Below are 17815 nucleotides of genomic sequence, written 5' to 3' on the forward strand. Positions count from 1 at the left end.
CTTTGGCTGCTGCAGCCAGTCACGTCCACTTCCTGGTTTGTCGGCTTCCGTACCACTGTAAGTTACTGTGGCTAACTACCGTGTGTAACTTGACTAACAAGCTATTGAGCTAGAGTGCTGGTCAAAAAGGCGAACCTATCGAACTTTTCCCTCCGACCAAACAAAGAAAGTTGTCTGGGAGGTTTTCGGCTTCGAGGAGGCGATATTGTGGATATGGTACGAGTGAAAGAGAGAGGGAGAGAGCGAGAGAAAGAGAGACCCAGAGCTTTTTAGTATTGCAATGTAAAATGAGCACTGCATGTTTTATAGTATACAATATGACAACACAACTGGAAATTTTGTGCGTAAACACAGCAATTGATGATGGTGGTGGTGTTGGGGGTGTTCAGGTGGTTGTTGCAGGGAGCTAACATGACACTAGCATCATTTAAGAGTGATAATGTCAGTCATAAGGAATTATTTTAATGTGGAAAGCGGAACCAGTGCAAAGGCGACTTGCAATGTGTAAAAGTTGAGCATTTTGGGAAAAAAAAAGTTGAGATTTGTTTCAAACAACTAATTTAATAGTGAAAAATTATACATCAAAATAAATAAATATGTAAAGTTTTAATTGGTTTAAATTGCTGCTCCACTAGCCATATACAAGACTTGTGTTTGAAAATTCTTGCTTAAAAAAAACAAAAATAAAAACACTTACAGCAATTTGGATACACGTTTTTCCCCTCAATAAATTGTGAAATTATTGGATTGGGAGTTCGTATCTGTAAAGCCTCTAACTCACATGACATGCAAAAGTAATGTGATCAGGGCATGGCTAGCTAAAACGTCTGTACAGCGTTTCAAAAATTCCAACCTCAACTTCCAGAATGGTTGTAATTTATGCTTGATAGCTGGACCAGAATTCTGCGAGAAGCTTGTTGATGGTCAAAGTGAAAATTGCTTAGGTACTTTTAATCAAACATAAATGTGCACACTTTCTGCTTTTAGCTAATTAATTGAATTTGTTGCATAGACTGTATATTAGAGCAGAGTGCAAAGACACTTTGAGCTGATATCCGACACTCCAAATGAATGTAAAGGAGCTGACAACACCCTGGGCTGAATAGGCGACATGAGCCTGCTTCAAAAGAGACGCAAAGTAGTGCAGAGGGCCATTAATGAGCATCGATTGTGAAGCCAAACACACGCACGGACGGACACCACTGAGGCCTACACACACGCACAAAAGATTTACTGCCACGTGTCCAGATATCCTCCTCATGTTTCCCCATTCAGACCACACCACCGATGGAAATCACAAGTGACGCACTGAGTGCTGAGTTTTCCACAAAGCGAGAGTCAATTTGCCGTGCGTCTCAGATGAACTAAACTGTGAAAGGAGAAGGGAAAGTAGTGCGGGTGGCAGAAACTGAACAGAAGCTTGGAAAGAGAAACTATATATATATATATATATATATATATATATATATATATATATATATATATATATATATATATATATATATATATATATATATATATATATATATATATATATATATATATATATATATATATATACACACACACACACACACACATCAAAGTAAGACATGAAAACACACACACACACAAGATGTGAGCAAAAAACAGATACAGATATTAACAAATGTCGCACTATAATGTATTAAAATAATTGAATGAATTTAGAAATTGCAATTAGGATTAGCGCACTAGCAATTACCCTTTAAGATCAAGAAACAACTAACTACCATTTATTTTAAACATGTACATTACAACCGTAATAGTGTCTATAAAGTCACTTACAGATTATGCTTCAACAATATTCCATGGGTAAACTTAAGAATGGAGCAGCCTGTTGGTCTGTTAGGTCAACAACCTTCTTTGCTTTTTGTAAAGTTCTTTCCTTTATTTTGGGGACCATGTGCTCATATTTTCTTTTGACTCATTCAATCTCAAAGATGCATTTTTATGTTTTTAAGAGTCCAAACATTCAATTCAGGGAACTAAATTATGTCTCTTTCAATTGTTTTTCAAGTGTTTGGCTAAAGGAGTGTCTAAAAACGGTTGTTACTAAATAAATTACTGTTGGTCCTAAAATAATCAATTACTTTAGGTCATAAAGTAGTCATGTAAATGATTACTTTAGGTAATTGCCAAATGATTGGGATTGAAAGTTAATGAGAGACCACTAACTACTGAATCACAAAGTGATTTCAAGCACACAAAGAGCCATTCGGCCAATAGGTGGTGCTCCAAGACATGCAATGGAGCTGCATGTAAAGACTGTCATTTCATGTTTTTTTTATTTTTTATTTTTTTTAAATACTGTTGTGGCATGCTCTTTCCACTTAGCATTAGTTGAACATTACTTTATTTTGTTACACTTTTTTTTTATTTGGAAATGAAACAAAACTCATGATGTTCCATATTTTGGGGAAGTCTTTTTCGCTTGCTGACATTGCAACCTTGCATATGTTTGCAAAAAACGACTGTGCAGAAAATGACAATGCGAACATGGTTCCGTTGGTACATCAAGGCAAATATTATTAGTCTACCTATTTTTCCAATCAACTTACCTGACTTGGTTGACTTTTTCCCCAGCATAAAATAAATATTTTTGAAAACATATACTTCTTAAAGATTGAATGAAAATTTATTAAACTCAAAAGTTAAAGTGAGGTGTATTCAGGCGATTAGTTCTTCCAGTATTCTTAGAGAGGCTAGTGAGATCTTGGGAAGCACAACTACTGTATATTGCACTTAAAATATCAATATTTAGTGCACTCCGTACACGAAGTATAAAGTCATAAATTAAGTGCATGGCTTAGTAGAGAAAATGTATTGTACCTGAAGCAGACGGTGTGCCAGTCAGTGTTGAGAGCCTGAAGATACTGCTCATCATAGATCCTTTGTTTGCATCCCGCACACACGGGCAAACTTCCTCCAGCTGCAATGAGAAGGACATAATTGGGGATTGAGTACCATGCAGTGCTGGCAGACACCACAGCAAAAATCAACTACCAAGATAAACCCATGTTAAAATCAATATGTCTGACAAACAAATAGGAGCATTAGCATGCAGTCATTTAAAATGAAGTTACAGCAACTATTTTGCCCCAAAGTACACCATTGGCTGTATTAGGAACGCTTATTCATGCTTGCATTTAAGAAATGCTGATTAAACCTTGAGTGGAAAGGCGGAAGTAGAAGCAAAAGACAGCGAGGCATAATAGCTCACTGAAGCACATTTTAAAGTTAATCCATCTAAAAGCATCACACATCCTTTTACATCTGAGGCTAAGGAGACACAGTAAATGCACTGAGAGGCTGAGTAAGAGATGTTAACGTATTTTATCATTGTCAGTCAATAAGTTGCCTTGTTATAGAGAGCACAAGTCATCGTAAGCTTACATTTTACGAGAACTTTCAATGAACTGTACAAGAGTACAGAATACTGAGTTCTGAGCACACACATTCAAAATGTGGTGTCACTAAAATAAAAACATGTCGCAGCATTGTATTTACTATTGAGCAAACATGTTATTAAATGTAATAATTACTGCAGATGTGTAACAAAGGGTACGCACAAAATAAAGTAATTACAAATAAACAAACATTAGGGCACAGTAAAGCTTACTTACCAGGCAAATAAGAGTAGTGAGAGAGGCTATAATAATATGTTAAATAGTACCTAATACAGTACTACTACAGTTACAACAAAGTAGTGACTGCTCAACACATGTAATGACAGGACGAACAACTACTGACTCAACAAAGCAATGACGACTCAGTTTAAGTGCAAGGTCATAAGATCATCATAACATGGTATTTAGTGCTGAAGAAAGGGGAATAAGTGCCATTACTGTGAAGAAACCAAGCAATGACAGAGCAATTACTACATACAGTAATGACTTTTGAAGTGCACATTTATTAAAAAAAAAAAAAAAAAAGACTACTCTGGATAAATAGAATACCATTTTGTCCATATGGACATTATCATCGTGTGACTGCATTAACATCACATTTTACATGAATTAACCAAAAATACCGTATGACAGCACCTAAACAAAAAATATACAGATTATTTAGGTAATAACTTATAGACTTAATGGCTAAAGTACAGCTATTTTATTGATCTTGACAAAGAGAGCAAAGCCAATAGCCACTTATGTCTCTCCATTCTCCAACCACCTCAGCTCTTCATTAATTCATATTTAGCACCTTGTCTCTTTATTATGGAGCACTTCACATGCTCATTATTGCAAACTTTGGTGTCTGCAACAGCTACGGAAACACTTTAATAGCTAAGCTAAAAGGAATACAAATAGGCAAAGCACAATAGCGCAAACACTTTTTTTTTTTCGGACTCATCTATTCACGTGAGCACTCACTGACTTTATTATTAGATGAGTCATCACAGTCAAGTAAGGAGGGTTTGCATTGCTATCGCTCTGGCACAATTATTAACTTTTTTTCATTTATGTATTCATTTTTTAAACAATGCGTACTTCAGAATAGAAAAAAGACTTTTACAATGAAATACTTAACTCAGGAACTGCCTGAAAAAGATGGATGAGTGACTGGCTAAACGTCAGATAGGTCGGTGGGTAACTAGATGTTTTGGCAGAATAAATGGTAGGTTGCATGAAAGGATGATAGCTGCTGTATCTTACGAGAGCGATAAATAGAAATGTGAGTAGGAAGCTACTTTTTCAGATACTGCCAAGGTCTGGGTTTTTGTGTTAGAATTTTAGTTCTGTTCACGTTTTCTTGTCTTTTGTGTTAGAATATTGTTAGTTTGATTGTGTCTACCTGTGCTGGTCAACCCACTCCCTTGTGTTAACCTATCAGCTCCCTATTCTTGTTATTTCTTGTCCAGATGTTCCTTGTTGCCTATTTAGTTTGAGTGTATTTAGTTACCTGTTTATTATCACATCTTGTCGGACCATTACCTTGTCATTTCATGTGTACATGCCAGCTTGTCTTTTGTCCTGTTTACCCGCCTGCCTGTGTTTTGTAGTTTTGTTGACATCCTGCCCCCCCTGTTTTTGCTTACTATTTTTGCTCATTAAATATGGCCTCCTGCACTTACTTACTAAGTCGAAGTTTGCATTTAAAGTAAATCCATTTGAAAAGCTAAGGTACTGTATGATAGAAATGATTGGCAATACATGCTCAAAAAGGCTCCAATATGACAAAATTCAAATAGTACAGCATAGATGCTAGGATCAAAATTTCTTCACAACAATGCAAAAGGTTTATCCAGCTGTTATTACAACTGCTTAATTTCAGTTACTGCAACCAAGGATGGCACAACCGAGTACTGTATTAGATTCAGAGGCAGCCAGGTTACTTTTACAGTAGGGCCAAATTAGATTAGGATATTTTCCCCCAGCCCAATAAACAAAATCTGCATTTTCAGAACGCATTTAGTTTTTACTAAATTTAGTTTTTCTTTGTAAATGAAACGTTTAGGTGTGAAACCTGTGTAAAAAAAAATCTGTAAAAAAATTCTATAAATCAACAGCACTTAAGATCGGAAAATAGGATGGCTATGACTTCAGCAGATTCGTATTCGGCACAGGAGGAGTGTGCATGACCTGGAGGTGAACAGTTGCACGCATGCTGGACGAAGAGAGCGAACATGGCCTCATTTAGACAACCATCTGGTCGTGCAGCAATTACAAGATATATTGGATAAGAAGAAACTTAAAAAAAAATCGCGAGCCTTGTACAGTGCAGTAGCATATAAAGTCAAGAACAAGTCCCGCCCGGGCGGAGTACTCGGGTATTTAATTCCTAACACCCCTTTTTTCTTCCTTTACCTTCCTCCTCTCCCATGCGTTCGTCCTTCCAGGTGCAGCAGAACAGCATCAACCGCATTCACTCTCCGATAGAGAGCCAGGAGACTCAGGTCGACGGATAACCGGTGCCCAAGCACCTCGGGCCGGCGGTGTCCTCGCAGCGGTTGGCTCTGTTTCTACCTTCTTGCTGCCTACTTCGGGTCCGCTCCTCTGTGGAGCTTCATTCAAGAGGGGCAGTAGACCAATCAAGTTGCTCCACTCGCCACAGGACGACGCTGATTGGTCTAGCGTAGTTGTGCCCTCCTTTCCTTGTCAGAGGGGTACGGGTGGGTTAGAAGAAGAGAATGGCTGCTGAAAACTTCTTATGATGGTTAATATTTAAACTTAATACGAACTGGTCAAACTCAACGGACACGTTGGTAAAACGTATGCATTTACACTCGAAATAATTTAAAAATGGGATATTTCTGAGCTCTTGCTAAGGATTCCACAGAAGAAAATGGAAGATGGATTGAGAAATTGAAAGGTGGGCATTTTATTTATGTATTTATTTGTTTGTTTATTTATTCATTCACTTATTTATTTATTTTTTGCTGGCTCGTCAGTCGCGAGTCGTTGATGCCCTATCCCCCTTGCGTAATCACCAGTCTGCCACTTTTGTAAGTGGAAAATTGCAATTGGCAGTCATCTCTCACTCTCTCATCACCCCCCCCCCCCCCTCAAAAAAAAAGAAACCCTGCATAATACTACAAAAATATTAAAATAAGTAATCCCCTGGAAGAAAACACAATTAAACCATACTTTCCACAAATTAGCCTGACTCAAAAAGCAAATGCTAAACTTATTTCATTTCCATCTGTCAATCCATTTTCTATAACCCCTTATAGACCCTTACACTTGGACAAAGAACCATTCACGCACCCAATCACACCTATAGACAATTAATTTAGTGTGTTTAATACTCCTGCCATGCATGATTTGGAGGAGCGCAGGACGAGGCCGGAGTGCCCGGCCAGGGCACATGCGAGCTTGGGGAGAACATGCAAACTCACAGGGAGGCCAACTAAAATTGAACTCTGGTCCCTTAACTGTGAGGCATACGTGCTAACTACTCTTCAATCGAACCACCCAGTTTTTGCTACACCTGTTCTAATTATGTGGGTGAGTTTATATAAGACACTCAGCACTAGATTGCAATAAGCAACGCTCGCCACTAGAGAGCAGACACATCCAACACCATGGATGTTCGATGTGTGCAGTTTTGAATTGTAATTAGCAGTCACGTCCAGCAGGTATTATCTTTGTCCCTCTAACGATTTTTAATCTTTGCAATCTGTCCATCCATTTATCTTAATCACTTAAAAAAAAAACAATTCAAATGCCCCTTACATAAAATAAAATTCACATTTGACCACATCTTATTTGTCACATACACGACAAGTAAAAAATAAGGTTTTGCTGATTGTAATTTACTCGATAATGCTTTTTTTTTTAGGGCAATTTCAAAACATCTACCTTGCATTTTCTGGCTAAGACCCAATCAGAATGAGATTTTCACTTTACGATGTGCCCATTGGTTACTTGAATTGGGTCATCTATTTGTGTGCATAAAGGCATTGCAGAATGCTTTGCTGAACTACGTGCAACCGATTTATTCATTCAAATCATATAAAAAATACAAAATTACATACAAACTCTTCAAACTTAATTCTTAACTTTGATTATTCATCAGGACTGTACAGTGATTGTGTTGATCAGGTTTTTGTACACATACGGATTTCATCTCATGAAACCATGACTGATACTCAGCACAAATAATGTGCTGAAAAATTACTCTCATGAATGTACATCAGGTGATTTTTGCTTGCTGTAATACATTATTAACCCTGTTTCTTGTTGCAGCAGTATCCTTATGCTTTACCACTCATCAGTTAGCCCTGAGTGCATATTGTCTAATTTCAATATAATTTATACTCTCATGCTTACATGCACAAAGCAGCTTCATCATTTATCATAAAATCTGAGAATTCAACTGGGTGACAGATGACAATTACAGCGTGTTCAGTGACATCAGCCAAATATACTGTATATATATATATATATATATATATATATATATATATATATATATATATATATATATATATATATATATATAATATATATATATATATATATATATATATATATATATATATTTATATATATATATATATATATATATATATATATATATATATATATATATATTTATATATATATATATATATATATATATATATATATATATATATATATATTTTTTTTTTTTTTGGGAGCGGGTGTGTCCCCCTTTGTACCTATGTACACAAATTGTAAAAATGCAACACAAGCAAAAGTAACTACGCTGTACAGTATATTTGTTATCTCGTAATTAGAGTATAATGACTTTTGACAACTTCTGCATTATGGGAGTCCAGGCTAAGCTAATCATCAAAGTTATCAAAAGGCTAAGTTGGTCACTCGCGCCACTCGGTGGTTTTGGGGTGTCAGCTCAAAAATTTCTACTGCGCCCAATTTGCGGGTTGCCATTGAAACAATTACTGCAAAAATCAGGGATGCATGATAAAACATCAGGCTTTCAATATGTCCAAAATTGACAATATTTCCAATTTTGAAAGGCACTAAATGAGCCCGATATGGGCTAAATTTTACATACATGCAACCTCCCGTTTGCAAGCATTTAGAAGGGATGGCAGCGTGGCATATTGAAAGTCGTCGGATTTTAGAATCAATGCGATGTTTTTAGCCTCCTAGTGTTTTTGTATGTTTTTCCAATATCGGACACCAAAAATATCAAAAGACCGAGTTGGGTCAAAATTTCCCCCAGGGGTAAAACGAGTTGTCAACAAATGGCTCAAGTACTGGCTCATGTGTTTTTAAAAACAGATTTTATTGAATTATTTGATGATGCAAATACAATGGCAGGCTATATCAAGTCGTGAGTGTGTGCATGTCTGTGTGAAAACATTTTTTTTTTAAAAGTGCAAAACCACAATGTTCCTCCTTGTAGAAATAGTCTTAAATAAAGATGAAGTGTGTCCCACAGCACATCTGACCCAGTGAGGCTCAAGGTGCTCAGAGTGGACGAACCAATGCCAGCAACCTTCATATTAGTACAAAATACAGTACATAATTTCAAAAAGAAAAAAAAGGGCCATTTAGCAACGGCACCCATGAACCTCTGGTCAATGAAGCTTTTTCTTTTTTTTTTTCTTTTTCTTTTTTTAAATCTAAAGCAGCTCAAGTACATGAATAATGGGGCTTGGGTGCACCATTAAACAAAAGTGTTATTCTGTCCTACAATTCTTGAATACATGCAAGGGCTAGGATTGACTGAATGCCCACACATATAATAACTGTAAGATATGAGTTAGAAGCCTGAATGAACCTTATTATATAAGCAAATAAAATAACTCTTGAAATGACACATGAGAAAAGGCACCACAAAGTGAATGGGCAAAAAAGCAAACTATCTAGAAATACACTGGAAAAACAATAGTATATAAAAGGAAACACCATTTTTGAGACATATCTCAATAAAACATTTGTTGAAAGTAGAAATGCTTGGGCAAATAAAATCAGAAAAAAAAACATTAATGAGAACAGAAGGGCTGGCTGGAGTCCAATTTCCCACTACTTTAGACCCATTAGAGGCTAAAAATAATGTAGCATAGAGGAAGAAGGCGGGCCCGAGACGATATTGCCACTTGGCCATAAAAAACAGTCTTCTCACGGGTCCGAGAGGTGCTGAAACATTTCAGCCTGCCGTGTTTGACAATTTATCATGGCGCTCCAGCATCCTGCACAAGTCACAGTGACAGACAAGCGTTTCAAGCAGTCTTTCGCTGTGTTATCATATGTCTAAAGGGGGGGCCTAAAGTAAAACGAAGTTCACACATTTGTAATTAAATGCACTGTCGGCAATAAATGAAAAAAAAAATACAAAACTCTTGGTCGGTGGGTTTGCATAAGAGCAGACATTAAAGTCAAGTAAGTACTAACAACATTGAATGTTTGTGTTCTAAAATGTACATTCTAGTTCATGCAGTAGCACCATGGTTTTCTTCAGGCCACATCACACCTCAGAAGTACATTTACTTCCTCCTGCCACAGTATTTGCCCTGGCATGCTGCTCCTGCTCCGCCTGTAGAAAACAATCAGCATACACAGTGACATGTTAGCATTGACAACCGTTTACAACAGAATAGCATTTTTGTTCCATCTTATAAAAAGAGTGGCCGTATGACACTTCTAGTATTCAAAGAACATCACAATTATTGTGGTAAAATACAGTATGCCTTATACTTCTGTGTTTTGCGGCATCTTTGGATCAAGTATAAATGGGGAGGGGCTTCATGAAAAGGGACTACTCTCCAGGAAGCTAAATGACTTTAAATGTACTTGCATTAAAAATTGAGACTCTATACATGTGGTGACCTAAAGTATTTACAGTGCTCGTCCTCTTTTAACATTTATTTAAGACTGATATGCAGCTCCAGTCCAATATACAATACCTACAATGCATGTTTTTGGGAATGCGGGAAGAAACCGGAGTAACTGAAGAAAACCCACGTGGGCATGGAAAGAATATGTAATCTCAAGATGGAAGGCGAGAGCAGGGAACCACGACCTCTGAATTGTGAGGTGAACGTGATAACCAGTCTGCCACTGTGCCATCCATATGGTATACGCATCTTGTAAACCTTACAAAATGTATGTCTCTTACCTCTGTAAGCTCCTCCTCCTCCTGCACCACCCAGAAAGCCTTGCAATGGATTCCCTATGTACTTGGCTGCTTTAGCTGCAAAAAGACACACAGACTGTAAGCCGTTATTATGCTATTGATTTGACAACACAACTAGGTTGGTTAGAAGCTTATGAATATTTTGTAACCCATGATGAAAAGTAAGTGAAAAATCACTATAATGGCATAGTTAAAGACGAATGAATAAAGGGTGGCAGTTGACCTGTTGGTATTATTATTAGAGCGATCAAAATTCCTGGCATTGGCACCATGAACTACAATGTAGTTGGTTGCTTAAGCCACATAAGCTGTAGAACATCAACCCAGCCACCTAAGAAAGCAGATGGGGTTGCCTTGAAATACTGGATTACCACCAACAATAATCTCCACTATTCAGGAAAATGCAGATTATCATACATCCACACTGGTTGTGTCAAACCATCTGCAATGATGAACACACACACTGCATTGACCCCCTATTTCATCCAGAAAATCTGGTGTTTGTCACAGAAGAAAACTGGAAAATGAACCGAGGTGCTGAATATATTGTCATTGTATAGCTATCATCATAGTTCATGCTTGCCAGGTACCTTGTTGAGGAGTCAGTGGGGCTGGCACATATCCACCTGTGTACAGATGGGGAGGAAAAAAAACGATGGTGAATTTGTCTAGCACTGATGGGAGGAGGGATCATTACTTAAAGTGAGATGATCCTTACCTGGCTGAGGCTGGTATCCACCACCACCTCCAAGATTCCCATAGCCTGTTCATAATATAAAATAAGTGAAGGGAAAAAAATGCAGTACAGAAATAACAATTTGTGATTCATTTCTTGTCTCGTTATCCCAAGTGAACTCACTCAATAGCCTGAGTGAAGTTTGTTCTGGTCTACTTTAGCTAAATTACATCAGAAGTCTCCTTGGCTCGATGTTATCTTCAAAGAGTCACACTTTTGATGCTGTGCAGCCAGCGCAATGCAACAGTAATCACAGTCTAATGGGAAATGATGCCATGCTCTTTGGCAAAACTGTAAACCACTGCAATGTGAGCTCATTTCAGTGAACATCAACGGTTTAGCCATGTCTGACTATTGCTTGTCAGACCAGTGCTTTTTCCTCACACGCATATATATATATATATATATATATATATATATATATATATATATATATATATATATATATATATATATATATATATATATATATATATATATATATATATATATATATATATATATATATATTAGATTAAATTTTGGGACTGATCGATTACCGTTTTTTGAAATTATTGGCGACTTCAGGGGAAGTTCTGAAAGTTGTAATTTATTTATTGATTTCACCAAAACAAATCCATAGAATAGAAAATGCTAGATAATAGCATATTCCTGATTAAAAAAACAAAACATAAAATGAGATTGAGGAAATGGACCATCCTGAGAGTGTCTCTCACATTTTGATTTGTCCTTAAAGTGACACTTTGTAAGATTTAGACTGTTTTTCATTAAAAATGAATAAATTCAATTTTTATAACTTTCAAAAACTTGCAAATAAATATGCTCTTAAAGACCAACGATGTGTTTTAGTATTATAGCTACGGACAACGGTAAATTCAGCACCTCTTTCTATCCGTAATGGAAATCTAAATCTTACACATTGTCCCTTTAACAATCAATTCTAAACATTGCTTTTTATTTGAGGCCTGTACAATGAATGTGTTGAGCAAAACTGTGTACAGTGTGCAGTTTCAGTTTATGAGACCATTACTGAAACCTAGCGCAAACACTGACCTCCCAGCCTTGCTGGTTACCCTCAATGAGGAAAAAGTGTTGCTATTTGTTTGCTTGCTGCCTATTTAAACTGTGTTTACACTTCCATGCTTCCATGTACAGTATATGGCAGTTTAAACATTTCTCAGACAAGTAGAAGATTTAACTGGGTGAGGTGACAAACTGTTACGAAGAGTGACAAGTGACACAGGTGGTGAAAATTGCATTGATGGATTAAGATGACAGACGAAATCTACTGTTCTGTTGGTCTTAGTCTTTAGTTGTTTTTAAAATGTTTTCATCATTCGGCGGTCCCTAGGCAAAACGTTGGTCAATCACTGATGAACTGCCCACCCCCCCTCTGTATATTTCATTAACAGCAGTACTATAGCACAGCTCATACTTTAAAAACATTTTTGAGTATAGGGTGCATACCTGGTTTGGGGGCTTTAGCTCCTCCCCCGGCACCACCCAGTCCACCTGCTGAGGCATATGGCAAACCACCTGAGCAAAAGGAGACTTGCTTCAGATGTGGTTGTGTTAAAAATGTCTGCATGACTGATTACTCTCCTCATCCTTCTAACTTTACACACATTAAAAAGACTTATCAGCTTTGTGCACAGGAAATGCCAAAGTGATGTTCTTTTCCTGACCAACTGTCACTTCTGTCACTGGGCTAGAACATTGTTGCTTTTGTTTTGTTTATTTATGCATTTGCAAAAACCTCATTTATAAATACCCTTTCCACACCCACATTGATAAGGACTGTATCCCACTGAATTGTGATGACATAAAAATGGGGCATTGTTGTCCAAAACATTCATGAAGCTTCCACAGTGTGTACTTATTGTGGCTCCCTAGCAAGAATACACAATGAATGCAATTTTTCCTGTTCAGATTTTTTTATCTCATTTTTGTGTCCGTAAAAATTCCATATTTGATGCTGAACCAAAGCAAAACTCGTGTTATAGTGCAGAAATGTAATGCTGTCTGACCTTGATAGCCTCCTGCTGCTAGTGGGATTCCCGCGCCACCTCCTGCTCCCCCCACAGCTGTGAGAGCAAAAGCAGTTAATAGAGAAACAGCATTCTACAATGTTGATGAAATATTAAATACGCCATATATTTTCAGATTTTTTTTATTGCGTGTATACATACCAGGAGGCTTCAAGGGCTTTGCACCAGGCAGCGCTGCAGCTCCTGTTCCAGTTCCTATACCAGTCCCAGCCCCATAGGGAACTATAGAATGGGGGGGGGGGGGGGGGGGGGGGGGGGATGATAATGTGTTGTTATACTATAAACTGTAAATCAGAAGTACCGCAGCAAAACAATACAGCGAGAAGCAAAGTGTCAATTATGATGGCAGATATTTGCCCTGAGCAAACGATATTACACATGAACGTAAAGAAAATGAAGGCAATCGAATATGTATGTATAGTGTGGAGAAAATTCACATGGACACGGAGCAGAAAGTGAACCCACAAGCCTGCCACCATGTCACCCATACTGACATTACAATATAACCCTTTACCAAGTCATTGTACTTTGCACAAAAGTTGACAACAATTCAGACTACAGAACTACAGTATAAATAATGGTCTTAACTCAAATATGTCACATATATAGTATTGACTCACACAGGAATGAACACATGTTGGTCACTTTATCTTTAAACACTAATTAATACAAAACAGGTAACTTGCCTCCGTAAGGGTAACCTACTCCTCCGGGATTCACACCTGTTGCAACACCTGTGCCTGTGGAGCAGAACACAATTAAAAATGTGAATCTATTTTATTCTGAAGATATTTTATAATTAACATTGCATGTGTAAGATGTATTTATATGTTCAATGCTGAATGAGGAATTAACTACATATGTTTGTTAAACTGCTTGAAACGTCCTAAGTTTCTTGTGTTCAAACCAAACAATTATGAGTTTATTATTTTGGTGTACTAGTTAGGATATAAAATGCAATGTACTCATGGACGGCATGTAAAAGTGAACATATGGATTTTTGAACCTTGTGGGAGTGGTTTTGGTGCCTTGCCCGCAGTGCCAACATCAACACCAACCCCTGCAAACAGGAAGCTCTGATCAAGCTGGTTTCTTTGTCTATGTCGCCCCCATGTGGGCACAAGCACGTATTGCATTTTCTAAGCATCCATATAATGTGCTGGACAACCTTCTATATACTTTTCTTATCACATTATATTACACAGGCTCCATTCACTTTACATAATCCGTTATGATGTTGCATTCAAGGCGATGACTATTGAGGCAGTGCATACACATGCTATGACATGCTGTGTTATGTATTATTCAAAATGATACAGTACTTGTTTGGGTGGGGGGGGCAAAGTGAACCGTATTTAAGAAATGTATAGTTTCACTTGAGAAGTGCCATAACTAAATCAAATCTGAGATGTTCAGAAAGTGTGATGAAAAGACCATGTTCTGACATTATAATTCTAAAAATGAGAGCTGGATCACACTTACCAGTTGGACTTTGACCTTTCGTACCAGCTAAAACATGCAAAGACATTGAGATATAGTCATACCGAAGCAGGAAAAATGAAACAACATTAAGTATATATATTAAGTATATATATATATATATATATATATATATATATATATATATATATATATATATATATATATATATATATATATATATATATATATATATATATATATATATATATATATATATATGTAAAATATGGTATAATATGGTATGTCTACAGCCATGGCAGTGAATGAGTTTTTGGCCTATGGGATATACATGGTGGTGCAATTTTAATGTGTGATTGTGGTTGCGAGAGCAATTAAAAAAAATGCAAAGCCAACTTTGCAGTATTCTACAGCAGGGGTGTCACAGGTCCAATCGTGATCCGAAACAGTATATTAAGTTAAATGCTAGCTAGACGAAAACTTGGTCAGTGCAGGTAAAGGCATCCTCATTGTTACATGTAATCTTAAATAAACCAACAAGGAAGAAAGAAATGACATTGCCAGACCACCGACATTAAGTTTAAGTCTAATGTTGCCACCGTGTTACACATATGGCTGATTTGTGTTGGGGAAGATAAGGAAAGTTTGCGACCAAAAAGACTGGAGCAATCACTTACTAATAGTGTTTGGATTAAAATGGACTGTCAAAAAAACTCATATTAATTTGTTTTGATTCATGTTGCATTTTCTCTAATAGCAAATAATGTAAGCACTATTGAAAAAAAGTAACTGCCCAAAGCCCAAATTTTTCCATCTACATATTTACTTTAAATACAAATAATGCTACTCCTACTACTACTACTAATAATAATGATCAGGACAATAATAATTTATATGTTCTGGCCAGAGGTATGACAGTGTCAGCCCCATGTTACTTGACTGCGAGCATTTCAGTACTGTCATTCTATCTTTGTCGCCCACATCCTTTCAATCCCGCCTGAGCTCAATGTAGACCTTAACAGATGGCTAAAGAAAGATCGCAAGCAAACAGTTGGTCTTACTGGGCTGTGGAAGCTCTGTGGCCTTGCCATTTGCGGCAAAAGGTGTGGGGCCTGCCAAAAGAAAGGAAGCACAGGTGGTTTGACCAGAAAAGTTAGTTAATGTGGCCGCAGCAGGAAGGCTATAAGCTAAAGGTGGTTAATAGCTGGGTAAAGAAGCGATATAAAGTAACTGTGGTGTACAAGTATTTTGCATGTGTGAAAAGATGATTTACTGTATATGACTTTGTTAACTGTACTAACTAGTAGTGTGACTAAAATACGGTCTTGTGGCTAAGACAATGTCTATAAGAAGGGAAAGGAATTTAACAGTACCTGGAACAGGAATTCCAGAAGGGCCTACATCTTTTGCTGTAGAAATAGTAACAAGAAAATCAGTGTAAACAAGTACATAAACAGTCACGTGAGAAACGATGGTACCATTCCCCTGTGCCTTACGAGGCTTTCCAGCTGCGGTCACACTGGTGCCACCTGGGACAGCAGCAGCAGAACCATCAGGAAGGCCGCTAACTGCAGTGTGTGGTGTGGCTCCAGGCAAGGCAAGACCCACTCCTGAAATAGCACCTGTGAAAGGTTACAAAATAATAATAATATCTTTCTTTCATCATTCAAATGCAGCATATTTTTTGCAGAACAGTGTGCTGATCACCTCCAGCTGCTCCTGGTCCTACTCCTACTCCTCCTGCTGCTCCAACACCTGCAACACCTCCTGTTGAAACCCCTAATACAAATAATCGGGCTAAATTATATATTGACTGGGAAAGGCGGTATATTAGAACTTGGGAAATAAAAGAAATCTTGGTCAATCAAATAGCTTTTTAAATCTCTGTGTAATGAGAACATCTGGCGTATTTGAATGTCTTAATAAAAGCAGTGTGTGTTATTTCCTCTACCATATTTGGCTGCCTTTGCAGCGGCAGAATATTGTCCGCCTCCAACTCCTCCTGGTACCAAACCAGGCACTCCTCCAACTCCTGTTCCACCCAGTCCTGTTGTTCCCAATCCTGTTCCTGCTCCTCCTAGAAAGAGTTTAAGAGAAATGAAAGCTAGTGAATCTTTATCAAATGACAACAACCGTGAAGTTAAACATGAATATGAATGTAAACCTTTCTGAATGTAAACTAAAGTAAATCTACACTATTTGTAGAAAATGGGTGAACAACTCGGCTACTCTTAGCTCCTGTCTTCCATACAAAGATGTAGAAAAGTTGAGATGTACTTCTACAATATTTTGGTACGAATCGTTAACTGTGGCTTTAAAAAAAGCCCAAATTTGTCCACGAAAGGTGAAAAAAACCCCCCACAAATAACTTAAGAATAGTGAATTACAAACATGACAGTTCACTGGATGCCAATGTCTAATAAGTATTTCCCCTTCAGACCATATTTGGCAGCTTTCGCAGCAGCAGCAGGGTATTGTCCCCCCCCTGGGACTCCTCCGACTCCTGTTCCCCCAAGACCTCCTGTTCCTAATCCTGCTCCAGCACCTCCTGTAGAGCAAAAAAATCATGTTGCTGTTAGTTTTCTTTTTCCTGCACCACATATAGAAACTTTTTCTGCATTTATTATATATTTATATTATAAATTATATAAACTATATATAAATTATAATATTATTGTATTATTTATTATAAATATTTTGTACAATTCACAAACTTAGTGGATTGATCATCCCAAAAATGTTATACTGTGGACCCCTAGTTTTTTTCACCTTACGATGTGGACCGCGACGTTATTTTGTCCCCTCTTAACGCCATGTTTTTCACTTAACCACATTATATAAAAAAAAAAAAAGATCTCTTCTCAAACATGGCGGTCAGTAAACACGCCTGTCTACTTGGGGCAACGCGCTCATATGTCACTTCACACCTCACTGCTTACATCACTACAATGCTGGTCCGCGATTGCTCGACTCCCTAAGATACTGGTGTACTATTGGT

At 37.4% G+C, this 17815-nt stretch overlaps 2 protein-coding genes across 9 annotated transcripts in view; both read right to left on the bottom strand.

Annotated features, from left to right (window-relative positions):
• Positions 1–5992, bottom strand: part of limk1a (LIM domain kinase 1a) — a 44750-nt gene extending 38758 nt beyond the window's left edge. The window contains exons 1-2 of the mRNA XM_088428158.1: positions 5829–5992; positions 2851–2950 (exon numbers count right to left, since the gene is read on the bottom strand). Of these exons, the coding sequence (XP_088284284.1) occupies positions 2851–2950; positions 5829–5886 (158 nt within the window). The 5' untranslated portion in view covers positions 5887–5992. The remainder of the gene's footprint in view (positions 1–2850; positions 2951–5828) is intronic.
• Positions 5993–8720: 2728 nt separating this feature from the next.
• The window catches only part of elna (elastin a), a 55694-nt gene continuing 46599 nt past the window's right edge, over positions 8721–17815 (bottom strand). For 4 of the 8 annotated variants that reach the window (XM_088427908.1, XM_088427909.1, XM_088427907.1 and 1 more), the window contains 16 exons: positions 17258–17365; positions 16769–16894; positions 16525–16596; positions 16314–16439; positions 16191–16226; positions 15879–15929; positions 14860–14886; positions 14384–14437; positions 14064–14117; positions 13519–13599; positions 13357–13413; positions 12797–12865; positions 11312–11356; positions 11184–11219; positions 10576–10650; positions 8721–9993 (listed from right to left, as the gene is read on the bottom strand). In XM_088427908.1, the coding sequence (XP_088284034.1) occupies positions 9944–9993; positions 10576–10650; positions 11184–11219; positions 11312–11356; positions 12797–12865; positions 13357–13413; positions 13519–13599; positions 14064–14117; positions 14384–14437; positions 14860–14886; positions 15879–15929; positions 16191–16226; positions 16314–16439; positions 16525–16596; positions 16769–16894; positions 17258–17365 (1067 nt within the window). In that variant the 3' untranslated portion in view covers positions 8721–9943. The remainder of the gene's footprint in view (positions 9994–10575; positions 10651–11183; positions 11220–11311; positions 11357–12796; positions 12866–13356; positions 13414–13518; positions 13600–14063; positions 14118–14383; positions 14438–14859; positions 14887–15878; positions 15930–16190; positions 16227–16313; positions 16440–16524; positions 16597–16768; positions 16895–17257; positions 17366–17815) is intronic. The other 4 variants (XM_088427912.1, XM_088427910.1, XM_088427913.1 and 1 more) reach the window with 4 other exon arrangements.

This window comes from Hippichthys cyanospilos, chromosome 11 (assembly GCF_059441005.1).
Source record: "Hippichthys cyanospilos isolate Australia breed blue-spotted pipefish chromosome 11, RoL_Hcya_1.0, whole genome shotgun sequence".
Classification (NCBI taxonomy): Eukaryota; Metazoa; Chordata; class Actinopteri; order Syngnathiformes; family Syngnathidae; genus Hippichthys; species Hippichthys cyanospilos.